At 47.3% G+C, this 13,374-nt stretch overlaps 1 protein-coding gene across 1 annotated transcript in view; it reads right to left on the bottom strand.

Moving 5' to 3' along the window:
* The window catches only part of ATAD1 (ATPase family, AAA domain containing 1), an 11,171-nt gene extending 537 nt beyond the window's left edge, over positions 1 to 10,634 (bottom strand). The window contains exons 1-8 of the mRNA XM_009083816.1: positions 10,473 to 10,634; positions 8,759 to 8,857; positions 8,389 to 8,509; positions 7,760 to 7,960; positions 7,019 to 7,125; positions 4,773 to 4,862; positions 1,977 to 2,027; positions 299 to 435 (exon numbers count right to left, since the gene is read on the bottom strand). Coding sequence (XP_009082064.1) covers positions 299 to 435; positions 1,977 to 2,027; positions 4,773 to 4,862; positions 7,019 to 7,125; positions 7,760 to 7,960; positions 8,389 to 8,509; positions 8,759 to 8,857; positions 10,473 to 10,634 — 968 coding nt within the window. The remainder of the gene's footprint in view (positions 1 to 298; positions 436 to 1,976; positions 2,028 to 4,772; positions 4,863 to 7,018; positions 7,126 to 7,759; positions 7,961 to 8,388; positions 8,510 to 8,758; positions 8,858 to 10,472) is intronic.
* Between the last annotated feature and the right edge of the window lie 2,740 nt (positions 10,635 to 13,374).

The following is a 13,374-nucleotide window of genomic DNA, read 5'->3' as shown; positions in this document are numbered from 1 at the left end:
CCTCCTGTCAGGGAGTTGTAGAGAGCAGAAGGTTCCCCTGAGACTCCTTTTCTCCAGCCCTCCCAGCCTCCCTCAGCCACTCCTCACAGGACTCTCCAGCCCCTTCCCCAGCTCCATTCCCCTCTCAGTCCATGCCTGTTCTGGTGGGAGGTGTCCCTGCCCAGGGCAGGGTGTTGGCACTGGATGATCTCTAAGCTCCATCCCAACTCCTATGAATGTTTGAACTGAAGCCAGTGAACACAGAGTAGCAGTTGTACCCCAGGAGCAGTGACAGCTCCATGGTGTGGCAGACACTCACGTCTCCTCCTCGCAGGCAGAGTTGACATACTCCCTGACGCAGAGCAGCGCCGCGTCCCGGCACATCTCCTTCAGGTCACTGCCTGAGAAGCCATCAGTCTCCTTGGCCACCTGCAGCAGATCCACATGCCTGTCCACCTGGGAAACACCAAAAGGTCAGAGCATGGAAACTCCAAACTCATTGACGTGAATGATCTTCTTGATTGATCTTCCTGATTCTTCCTTAATCGTCTTCATGATCTTCAGTCTTGTCTCTTTTTGAAAGCTCAATTATTAACTTACACCTTGAACCCTCCAAGTATTAATGTCATTAAAGGCAACTGATGCTTCAGGTCATCAAAATGTGTAGTTGGTAAAACAAACCCAAGAGGCAACCAAAAGCCAACCATCAGGTTGGTCTATCCTGTCCCTAACCACATTCATGCATGGATCCGGGTGGTCAAAACTGGATCACAGAAATAATGACCCATTTTCCCATTGTTCTCAGCAGCTCTGTTGCCTGGACAGCTGCTCCTGCCTTATACAACCCCAAACCAGGGGACTCAGAGGCAAAGTAACATGTCTAACTGCAGTGGATCAGACTGAACTCTTCCCAGCCAAGACTCCATGATTATTCCATCTCTTTAGGGACTCTCTGCTACCAGCCCTTTCCAGCACATTCTCCAATGCATCACTATCTCCTTTTCAACAAGTTAAAGCCAAAGAAGGCTGATAAAAGGCTGAAATTTTGGGAAGAGGGAAACTATTACATGGTGATGGAGACTTTAGGACAGGCAAGTAAAACAGAGGACAGGCCTACACCTGCCAGGTGAAGTCTCTCACCCCTTGCTGAAATCAGCTGAGCTTGAGACATCCAATTCTTCCTCCCATGGGATAAGCAACACAGGCTGACTGTTGTCTCCCTGGAAAGCTGTTACTTGTGTGGCTGTGATTCCCCACAGGTGCTGTGAGTTGCCATTTTTAGGCCTCTTAAACAAATCTAAGTTGGTTTTACTAACAAGTGATATTAGGTTAGAGCTTGGTCAAGAGACACTGCAAAGTTAACTTCAAGGCAATTAGTGCTGGCAACTAAATTTGGGAGGAGACTGCTAACATGAATCCCACAGGCAATACCAGGTGTGCTCACACCTTCCCCCCACCTAGGAGTGCACATGGTGACACCAACACCAATAGTAACAATACCTGTAGTAGTTTTTCCTCTAAAGGAAATGTGAATTAGGCATCAAAAGCAGCACTGTCAGAAAAGTCACTCGTCCTTTCTTGCCTTGGGCCAAGAAAAGTTAGCATCTCTTATCCTTCCTTTATAAGATTGAGATTTCCCTCACTGATCCAAACCTGACTCACCTTCAGCATCTTTAGAGAGGTAAATACATTATCCTGTTACAGAACAAGCAAATGGAGACAGAGAAATAAAGCAATTCTGCTCAGAAGTGGTGATTCACCACAAAGCCAAAGCTGCTGCTCTGATGAGGCTCACACTTACACCAGGAGGCAACTCCAGTGCTTTCATGTAAGGCCACACCTAAAGCCACAAAAGATTCCCAAGATCCCATGAGAAATTCCCTGGTAGCTAATCCCTCCCTCACTCCAAGTCAATTATAAACCATGTTTGTCTAAGGCCAGAGCTGGCACTGCTGCCAGAAGGACTTGGCAATGAACACCCACAGGAGGCTACTTACATTTTCATTCTTCAGAATGAGCTTCAGGATTGCTTCTCTTTGCTTCAGAGCCTGAAACAAGAGAGACTGGAGTCACCAGAGGACAAAAACAAACACAGGTAACATAGAGCTTCATGCTGCCCTGTGTGGGCTTCAGGGCCCAGCTGAGTCACACAAGCTGATCCCTCACAGGGAGGTATGACACACACTGAGGAAACCTGTCTGATGGCAAATTCACTTCTACACTGAGAAAATCTGTCTTGTGGCAAATTCAGCTCTACAGGTGATGCTGGGGAAGTCTGAAGCAAGATTAATCACACACTGCAATGAGATTACTGAAGGACACAGCTGAGGCCTGAGCACATCCTCACTAGGAAGGGAAGAGAGGCAGCAAAGAGCTTTGTGTCTCACAGACTTGTCCTAAATCCACTTTTATTGCTATAAAGGAACAAATTCCCCCATAGATCCTCAGGCACCTGAACAGTTGCTACTCTGTCCCATTCTTCCATTCCTCTCTGCTTTGCAGATGATTTTTTATGAGGAGTTTGGGGCATTTTGGTGTCAAACTCAGTTATAAACTCGACAAAGCTTTCACTGATTCTAACCCACAGCACAGCAATTAACTCAGCCCTAATAACAGACTCATGACCGATGTCGGTTGATCACAAAGCACAAGAGACAAGCAGTAAGTTCATGATAAGGCTGGAGTGGGGGAAGGAAAATTACCTGCCTGTGCCCTAAATTACACCTCCTGATGCAACTCTGGGAGAGGGAGCCAATCCCTGGGATATCCCCAGGCACTGCTGCCTGCACATAACTCATCCTTCTAACAAGGTCTTGAGAGAAAGAGAGGAGAAAGGACTAAAATACACCTCTGTGCCCCTTCCTAGCTCAAGGACCACCTGAAGAGGAGGAGGTGGATGGGCCCCTAGGAGCAGTGATGGCAGCAAAGCAGTTCCTGGGTCCTAAATGCTTTGTTCCCCCAAGGATCCACCCACAGGGATTGAGAGCCAGTTCAAACCAGATGGGCCTGGCAACACCAGTGCTCTCTTGCACAATCAATAAGAGCTTTAACTCCTCCAGGTTTGTCTCTAAGTTTCAGCAAAAGGAACATGAATAATGAAGGTGTTTCTGTAGCCAGAAGGGAACTGTGACAGCCACCACTGAACTCCTGGTAACACAAGTGTCTGGTGACATCAGTGTCCAAAGGTGACTATAACACTTGGAAAAGGATGGAAATAGCAAATATAGTAAAGGCAACCTTGTGACAGCTGAATTTATTGATAAAGTGCTTAATTACTGCCTGGTTGGCATAAATCAAAGGATCATGGAATGGTTTGGAAGGGACCTTAAAATCCATCTCATTCCAAGTCCATCATAAGTAGAATAAACCTGGTTTTCCTGCCTGTAAAAGAGCCTGAGCAGGATGTATGCTTTGATATGCAGATTTCATCCCCTCTTCCCTCCTTGAAAACTAAGCACTGTGCATCCAGAAGGTATAAATGGTAGTCAATATGTACCTGCTGCTGTATGTACACACAGGCAAGTGTGTGCAGTCACTCCTGTGCATTTTGGGGGCTGGTTTCAAGTTAAAAATCAGCTCTTTCCAGTGTGCAGCATCTAAACCACTCCATTCTCAGAGAAGAAAAGGGAAGCTCATGGCATTGTTGCAGATAAAAGCCCCGAGGAGCCAGAATTTCTGGGAGAAACTAATGTGAGGGTGGTGAGACACTGGCACAGGTTGCCCAGGGAAGCTGTGGCTGCCCCAACCCTGGCAGTGTTCAAAGCCAGGTTGGCTAAAGCCTTGAGCAACCTGTTCTGGTGGGAGGTGTCCCTGCCCAGGGTAGGGGGTTGGGACTGGATGATCTCTAAGCCCCATTCCAACCTCTAAAATACTATAATACTGTGAAACTTCACCTTATAAAAGCCAAGTTAGATAGCACAGAATATATAGATCTGGAAGGGACCCTTGAGGATCATCTAGTCCAGCTCCTGGCCCTGCACAGGACATCCCTGAGAATCACATCCTGTGCCTGAGAGCATTGTCCAAACACTCCTTGAGCTCTGCCAGGCTTGGGGCTGTGACCACTGCCCTGGGGAGCTGTGCCAGTGCCCAAACACCCTCTGGGGGAAGAACCTTGTCTGAATATCCAGCCTAACCCTCCCCTGACACAGCTTCAGGCCATTCCCTCAGGTCCTGTCACTGGGTGCCAGAGAGCAGAGGTCAGTGCTGCCATTCACTTCCTTCCATGAGGAAGCTGTATCCAGTGATGAGGTTTCCACTCAGTCTCTTCTCCAGGCTGAACAGAACAAGTTTAGCCTCAGCCACTCCTCATGTGGCTTCCCCTCAAGGCCCTTTACCATCTTTGTTGCCTCCTTTGGACACTCTCTAATAACTGATTCTCTTCCTTACATTGTGGTGCCCAAACTGCACACAATATTCCAGGTGAGGCTGCCCCAGCACAGAGCAGAGCAGGACAATCCCCTCCCTCTGGCAATGCCTTGCCTGATGCCCCCTGGAACATGATGTCCCTCCTGCTGCCAGGACACACTATCGGCTCATATCCAACTTGCCATGGACAAGGACCCCCAGGGCCCTTTCCAGCACCTCATTCCCCACTCCATAGGTACAGGTACCAGGGTTGTCCTGTTCTAGTGGCAGAATCCACCACTTGCCCTTGATAACCTTCATTTGGTTGGTCATTGTCTGTGATGTGCTTCACAAACACTAAAACCAGGCCAAAGTACTTTGGTTTTTGAAGAAAACCCCAGAGTTGAGTATTTCCTGGCTGCTCAGGCAGCCCTGGCAGGACTCACAGGCTGGTTGATGTGGAACCTGGTGGGCATCCTCCTCATGATGGCTGAGTCGAGGTCCTGGGGTCTGTTGGTGGCTCCCATCACTATCACCTGTGCACAGCAACAGAGACACAACAAGTCAGCCTGAAAACAGCTTTGGAAACCAGCAACACACTGGGAGTTTCCAAACCAAACCACATGGCTCTGCCCCACTTTATCAGGAGCATAACACCTAAGGAGTTACATAAGGGCTCCTGGTACTGATTCCAGCAGCTGGAGCCAAATAGAGCTGAAGGAGTACCACAACTCTCTTAACTTCCTAACTGATGTACCCATCAGCTTCACAACCAGCTACAGAGCTGGAGAGTACCATAAATACCACCTGGAGGGAGGTTTTTACAGGAGTCTGAACTTTATGAGCCCAATGTGAAAGCTGAAATGCTAAGAAGGAACTTCAAACTTCTGCTTCTACCTCTTGGTGATGTCATGTGAGTTCCTGGTGCTCTGGAAGGGATTTGAAAGATGTTTTGGTGAGGTATTCAAAAATGTGGAGGTTTTGTGCCGTGTTGAAAAAAGAATCCAGACTGGTTTTAGCTGGATGAGACCTTAAAGACCACCTCATTCCACCCCCTGCCACAGGCAGGGACACCTTCCACTAGCCCAGAAAGGCCATCAGTTCTCTGGGCAGCTTTCACATGCACTAAAATGCTGTTTGTTTTCCTTCAAGCAGTGAAAAAAGGCATTAAATGAACCTATATGCAGAGTTGCACTGTGACAGCAGCAGGTTAGATGTGCCCAAACCGAGCCCAACCCAGGCACAGTATTTACCTACTTGGACTTCCCTTCAGTCATTAATCCCAGAACAAACTGAGTCCTCACTCACCCCAGCCTTGTTTTCCCATTTGTTACTCTAACTCATAGCCATGATAAACACCCAGGAAGGAAAGTGCTAAATGGCAAGGCAATGAATCTCCTATGAGAGAGCTTCCTGCTGTGCTCTTGGCCCTTTGTCTGGGGTCAGTGTTGCACAGCAGTGCTGAGAGCTCAGGTAGCCATGGGCTAGCAGGGCTGGTGGCCCAGCACAGAGTCACTCTGCCACCTACAGGCATTGGCAGTGCTGCCTTGTGGCTCTGATGTACACAAAAAAAAGCCAAAAGGCATATTTTTATTCCCTCAGGAATCTGCCCTGAGTTCCTGCCACACTCCAGGTACCTCCTCAGCAGGCTCAGCCCAGAGCTGACCATGGTGGCCAGGTGCAATCACCACAGGAATAAAGAACATCCATCACAAGGCTTAGTTTCAGTTTCCTCTGAGCATTTGAGCTTTTCTGCTCACAACAAAAGCCAAATTCTGCTGAACTTGAGAGACCCCGAATTGTCTTACTGCAGGGAATGACTTGCTCCAAGAAACTGTCAGTGTATTGGGAAAATAAACAACACATTGTGCTTGAAAGGTGATTAGTTCCCAGTGAAGTGTTTGTACCATTGGCCTCTTCGTAATGGTAAGCAAGCACCTTGCTTTAAGCTCCTCAGTGTATAGATCCAGTGTCTTCTACTTAGTTTGGCAGAAATCAACTTTAGCACCAGGTTGAGAGAGGAGGAGAAAGCAGGTTTCACACAGCAAGAACTAATGGATGTCAGTTCATTAACATTTATGGAAAAAAACAGATGCAAAAGGCTGGAAATGTTAAACTTGGAGAACAAAGAGCCTTTTTTAAGGCTTTAAGATTGCTCCAGGTGGCAGTTCAGAACAAGACCATGCAGGCTGTAGTCTGTGCTAGGTACAGAATTTAGAATCATGCAATGGTTTGGGTTGGAAGGACCTTAAAGACTATCTCATCCCACCCCCTGCCATGGACAGGGACACCTTCCACTAGCCCAGGCTGCTCCAAGCCCCATCCAACCTGGTCTGCAACACTCCCAGGGATGGAGCAGCTCTGGGCAACCTATAACTGACCCAGGCTAGTAGAGGGTGTTCCTGCCCATGGCAGGGGGGGGAACTGGATGAGCTTTAAGGTCCTTTCAACCCAAACCATTCCATGAATCTATGATAACGCTTTTCTGGAGGCAAACCACCCAACCTGCACTTGGGATGATACACTCTAACTCACCTCACTCCCACCATGTGCTGCTAATCACTGCCAGGTCAAGAACCTCTTTAGACAATTTCTGCTCCATGCAATCTGCTTCTCTTCCCAAGTGGCTCCATGCACACTCACCCAGAGGAAGGACTTCCACCCCTTTCCCCAATCACACCTCCAGCCTTACCTGGCAGTTGTAGTCAGTGTCCAGCCCATCCCAGAGGCTCATGAACTGAGCTTTCATCATGGCTGTGGCTTCGTGGTCAGTGCTTGAGCGGTTCCGTAGGAAGGAATCTGTTAGAAGAGACAATTGGTTCACAGTTTGACTCCTCACTTGGGCTCTGCTCAAGCTTATCAATGCATTTTTAATAACCACTGTCCCCAAATAAAAGCTTTGCTAAGGATGAGGAGCAGCAAAGTGTGATCTTAGCCTGTTTTCCAGCCCATCTTTTAAGTGACACAAGTGTGTACCTATTGCCTCAAATATTGTGTTCCAATTTCTCACCTTCCTGAATCCATGGAAAGCACCTCCCCTCCTACTCCAGCCTTATTCACTACTATTCCAGAGCTCTCCTAAGCCCATATTTCATCATTCTGTACCCTGACAGAAGCACTGAAATGTATTTGGTGATCAGTTTCCTCATGACCCTAAAATCAGCAGCAACTTGTTCTCCCTGTAAATTCCTCCACTACTATAAGGAAAAACCCCACTGCTTTTCCTAATTTAACCACCTAATTTGCCAGTCTATTTCTACATATTTCCATTTCTGTATTTCTAAGCACAATCCCATTTCTATCACGGACCCTTCATTCCATTCTCCTTCTTTTAAGGGCAAAGATGGCAGTAGATCAATCCATCACTGAACCTACAGTTGGATGTCACCCTGCTAGAGCCACTCATAAAATAATAAAGAAAAGAGGGTTTTACCTATTTCATCAATAAAAATGATGGATGGTTGGAGCTTTATAGCCAGGGAGAAGACAGCAGCCGCCAGTTTTTGGGACTCTCCATACCACTTGTCAGTCAGTGTGGAGGGCTGGAGGTTAATGAACCTGCAACCTGCTTCCTTGGCTGTAGCCTTGGCAATCAGGGTTTTCCCACAACCAGGAGGACCATAGAGAAGGACTCCTGAAAAATTAAGAGTGTTAATGCATTGGTATGACACAGCTGAAAGTGTCTAATCCCTGGAGGTTCCTCATCCCTGGGAGTGTTCCAGGCCAGGTTGGATGGGGCTTGGAGCAACCTGGGCTAGTGGAAGGTGTTCGTGCCCAGGGCAGAGCGTGGAGTAAGACAACCCTTAAGGTCCTTTCCAAACCATTCCATGGCTCTGTGATTAGTGCACCAAAATGTACCATCACTAAGCAAAAACCAGTTAGCACTTCAATATTAAGATGGAACTTACTCACTAAAGCAGGAGAGGAGGGAAAATCTGAAGGTTTTCCCTGGCATCAGTGCTGTTGGTAGCCCTCTGGCCTGGTAACACACTTCCTCTTCCCTTTTTGAGTACCTCTTATTTTTAAACACCAACATAGAGAGCCATGACATTCCTTTCCTACCTTTTGGGGGCTGCAAGAGTCTGGAATTCTCAAACAAATATTTCTTCTTGATGGGCAAAATCACAGTGTCTTTGAGATCTGTTATGACATCATCCAACCCTGCAATGTCACTCCAGGTGACCTGAAAGGGACAAACAGTGTTAGGAATGAGCAGCATAGTTCCTGCCAAAGAAAAATACCCACCAGCCTTGAAAATAAAGGAGAGAAGGGATTAAAACCTGCTCTCAATGATGCAGTTTGACTTTTAATACAGGAATGTTGTGTATGTATCTCCACAGATGTGCAGATAGGACAAATAACATAATCCAGAGACAAAGCTAAGGTCTTCCACGTGTGAAGAATAGGAATAAGAGGGAAGAGAGTTGCTTACATGCATGCTAAGAGGGTCCACAAGATGTGCAGCAATGCTCATCTCATACTCAGTCAGCTTGACATTCTTCACTCCAATTTGCTTCATCAGTTTCTCAGCCTGAGGGAGATTAAACAGCAACAAAATCAAGGAAGAAATGGAATAATTAACTCCAAAAGGAGCTTTTAAAAGCACTATGTGGAGTTTGAAAAGCTTCTCCATAAGTCACACCCTAAGAGGTTAAGTTTTGGTTTAAGCAGCAGGTTCTGCTGTTTCCTGATGAGATGTTGTCACTGGAGTGAAACTAAGTCATATGTCTCAGTTCCCATCAAACAAGTGCCACAAACCCACAGCTGATCCATTAAAGAAACACCCAAGCACAGAGTTAGCCACCAGAAACCTCCACAGCACTGCACCAGGGAGAGATTAATCTGTTTTTAAGGGAAAAAACAGCTCATTCCCAGAAGCCAATCAATTTTTCATATGTACTGGGTGGGTTTTCCCTCACTTTAAAAGGAAAAGTCATCACTTGTGTCAGCAATTGCACAATTCACTTTCTCTTTCTACTCCAGCTTGCAGCAAGTCCAAGATTCTTTGGGGATACTGCAACCTCTGAGATAACAGTTGGCAGTGGCACAGCTTGGGGAAGTTGATTTTTAGCTAAAAAGGTCATTAGCAAAAGGAAAACTCACCCAAAACCAGATTCAAATTGCTCAAAAACTCCTGTTTGAGTCAGTGAGATTAGTGTCAGCCAAAACCCAACCAAACAAGTTGCCACATTCCCAAAGGAAACATTGAACTTCTGGTCCTCATCTGCCCATAAATCTTCCCCTAGAGCACAAATCACTCTGATTCCACATAAGGAATAAGGCTTTTCCTTTGTTTTCCTCTCCTTTCCAGGGCACTTGGATTGCTGCTGGAGGTCTTTGCCATTCAGTTGACAAAAAAAAGCAGCAAGGAATTCAGTTATCACTGCTCAAGGGTTTAAAAGGCAGTCAAGAAAGAGAAGAGAACACGATCTAAGGCAACTGCTGCTCAGCAAAGCTGTCAGAGGCACAAACAGCACCAGGACCACATGTCTGAGGGTCATCCGGCTGAGGAACTTGGGGTTGTTCAGCCTGGAGAAGAGAAGGTTGTGTGGAGACCTCAGAGCAACCTGCCAGGATCTGAAGGGGCTCCAGGGAAGCTGCAGAGGGACTCTGTGTTAGGAACTGCAGTGACAGGACAAGGAGCAATGGGGAGAAATTGAAACATGGAAATTTAGATTAGATATCAGGAAGTTTTCCCTGTGAGGGTGGTGAGACACTGGCACAGGTTGCCCAGGGAGGCTGTGGCTGCCCCAACCCTGGCAGGGATCAAAGCCAGGGTGGCTAAAGCCTTGAGCAACCTGTTCTGGTGGGAGGTGTCCCTGCCCAGGGCAGGGGGTTGGGTCTGAATGACCTCCAAGCTCCATTCCAACCCTTTAACAATCTAGGAATCAGAGACGTTACCCTCCAGACAATTTTTGCCACCACTTCAAGCTAGAAACTGTCATTTGTTATAAAACACAAGCACTGAAGACACTAACAGCCTAAATCTGGAGATTTGCTAGCAAACAATGCTCTTTTGATTTGATTATCTCACGTGCTTTGGTCCATTCTGTTGCTGGTGACTCTAAATCAAGTTTTCCACCAGCATGTTCCTCCCTCAGCACCGACACAGCACTGCACAGAAACGCTGCTGGATCCAATCCTACCTGCTTCTGGGCTTCCACTTTCTGCTTCCTGGTGGGATCAATGGCATCAACCATCCATTTGATGGTGAAATAAGTCACAGCACCAAATATGGTCAGGCGGAAGATCAGCCCGACCACTTCGTTGCGGCTCAGGGGCCGTGAGAAGGCTTCGGCGTGGACCATTGTGCCTCTGGACATTGCAGGTGGAGACAAAGCAGAAAGAGGGACAGAAAGGGAGAAAATTAAGCTGAGAAAACATCATTGTATAAAACCTATTTCCCAAGAGCTTTGGACAAGGGCCTGGAGGGACAGGACAAGGGGAAATGGATTCACAATGATTGAGAGGAGGGTTAGATTGGATATTGGGAAGGAATTCTTCCCTGTGAGGGTGCTGAGGCACTGGCACAGGTTGCCCAGAGAAGCTGTGGCTGCTCTATCCCTAGGAGTGTTGCAGACCAGGTTGGATGGGGCTTGGAGCAACCTGGGCTATTGGAAGGTGTCCCTGCCCATGGCAGGGGTTGGAATGAGATAATCTTTAAGGTCCATTCCAATCCAAACCATTCCAGGATTCATTCCCATTACAACTGACATTTTGGCACTGTTATTGACCCAATAATGTTAAACCTTGGAGAGAAGAGAACTCCTTATTTAACCAGAGAGGTCTTTTCCCTAAGAGGAACTTCTAGGGAAAGGCACACACTAAATTCTGTAGGAATTCAGCCTTTAAGACTCATTTCAACCCAAACCACTCTAGGATTCATTCCCATTAAGCATGACATTTTGGGACTGTTTTTGACCTAGGAATGCTAAATACTGGAGACAGACCACTCCATTATTTCCCCAGAGAGGTCTTTTCCCCAAGAGGAAGTTTTAAGGCACCCAAATGTCACATCAAGGAGCGATGGATGACTTGGATTTGATTAAAAGGAGGTTAACAGCTGGAGCTGCAGCCAGCAGGATAGATGGGGAGTTATTAATATCCCTGGAAACCTGAAAATGCTGGATGTGGCACACAGCTATCCAGGGAAAAGCCTGAGCCAAACCCAGCAAGTACAGCACCTTCAAGCTAAGGAACACAGGTGATAGGATTTTTCCTAAACCATTGGGAAAATGACTTGTGAAATCAGGGTCTCCTGGTGGGGTTTTTGCTGGAGAATCCCTAAATCATTCCTTGTGCACTGCCCTATTTTCCTGCTGCAAGGGCAAAATCAGTGGCAATTCCTTTGGCAGCTCTCAAGACTCCCTGGCTGCTCTCCAAACCCAGCTGGCAGCCAGGGCAAAGCTGAACTTCCTACAGCCAAGGTATCCCTGAATTCCTCCTCGCCAGGACTGCCAACAGCCAAGGTATCCCTGAGTTCCCCCTGGCCAGGGCAAAGCTGGAGTACCTACAGCCCAGGTATCCCTGAATTCTCTTCCCAGGACTTCCTACAGTCAAGATATCCCTGGATTCCCCCTCCCTGCATTATGCTGACCCCGTGTTCAACTCAAGGCACTGCCACAGAACTGACTCTGGAATCTGGAATTCCCTTGAGACTGAGATCAGGAGAAGCATCACTTATGATGACCGATAGACATCAACACCTTTGCTGTGTTCCAGTGCAGATCACTGAAATCACTGGTTTGGGGTTTATCATCCCTGCATTCCCTGTGCACACCTACCCAGGCAGGTAAAACCTGAGCCTGTGGCTGTGCTTGGATATCAAACACAATCTGTTTAGGGATCTAAGCAGGAACTCAGAGCCAGAGGCCTCTGTGTGTGCCCTCAAGCCTGATTTATTAAAATACAAGGAGTATATCCAGTGAGCAAGGGAAAAACCTTCCCAAAATCCCAATGAAGGAACCTGCTGCTTACGCAACACATGCCCTGAAATGGGAATTGTAAGGAAAAGCTGTCACAGGAGAGCAATGGAAGCACCACCTCAGTGAACAGAGCCTGATCACAAACACACTCTGAATCCTGTAGGTATTCAGCCTGTAAGGTCGTTTCCAATCCAAACCCTTCTAGGATTCATTTCCATTAAGACTGTTGTTTTGGGACTGCTACTGACATTTTGGGACTTTTATTGGCCCAAGAAGCAAAATCCTGGAGACAAGAAAACTCCTTTATTAACTAGAGAGCTCTTTTCCCTAGGAGGAACTTCTAGGGGAAAGCACATGGTAAATCCTGTAGGAATTCAGTATTTAAGGCCCTTTCCAACCCAAACCATTCTAGGACGGTTACTGACCCAAGAAGAAAAGTCCTGGAAACAAAAGAACTCCTTATCTAACCAGGGAGGTCTTTTCCCTAAGAGGAACTTTTAAGGAAAGGCATCCAACTGCCATATGCAAAATTCTGTAGGAATTCGGTCTTCAAGGTCTTTTCCAACCCAAACCATTCTAGGATTCATTCCTACTAAGCCTGACATTTTGGGACTGCTGTTGACCCCAGAATGCTGAATCCTGGAGATAAGAGAGCTTTATTACTTAACCAGAGAGATCTTTTCCTATTAATAAGGAAGGTCTTTTCCTTAAGAGGAACTTTCAAGGAAAGGCATATGCTAGATTCTGTAGGAGTTCAGCCGTTAAGGTCACTTCCAACCCAAAGCACTCTAGGATTCATTCCCACTAAGCCTGACATTTTGGGACTGTTATTGACCCAAGAATGATAGACCCTGGAGAGAGACAACTCCATTCCTTAGCCAGAGCGGGTTTTTTTCCCAAGAGGAAGTTCTAGGGGAAGGCACAGGCTGAATCCCACAGGAATTCCGGTTTATCCCAGCTTAGTGCGGGCACACTCTGGCCCCGCTGCGGCTCGGCCCGCGCCAAGGCTAAAGGGAAACCAAAAGCAGCAGCGGCGCTTTCTGCTCCACTCGGGGCGAGGCTGAGCCTCTGCCGGGAAATGCTCGGCCGTGCCAGCGTCCCCCCGGGCCCGGCGGGCAGGTCC

Source organism: Acanthisitta chloris, unplaced genomic scaffold (assembly GCF_000695815.1).
Source record: "Acanthisitta chloris isolate BGI_N310 unplaced genomic scaffold, ASM69581v1 scaffold561, whole genome shotgun sequence".
Classification (NCBI taxonomy): Eukaryota; Metazoa; Chordata; class Aves; order Passeriformes; family Acanthisittidae; genus Acanthisitta; species Acanthisitta chloris.
Note: the sequence above shows the minus strand (reverse complement) of the source record. Positions and strands in the feature narration are given on the sequence as shown.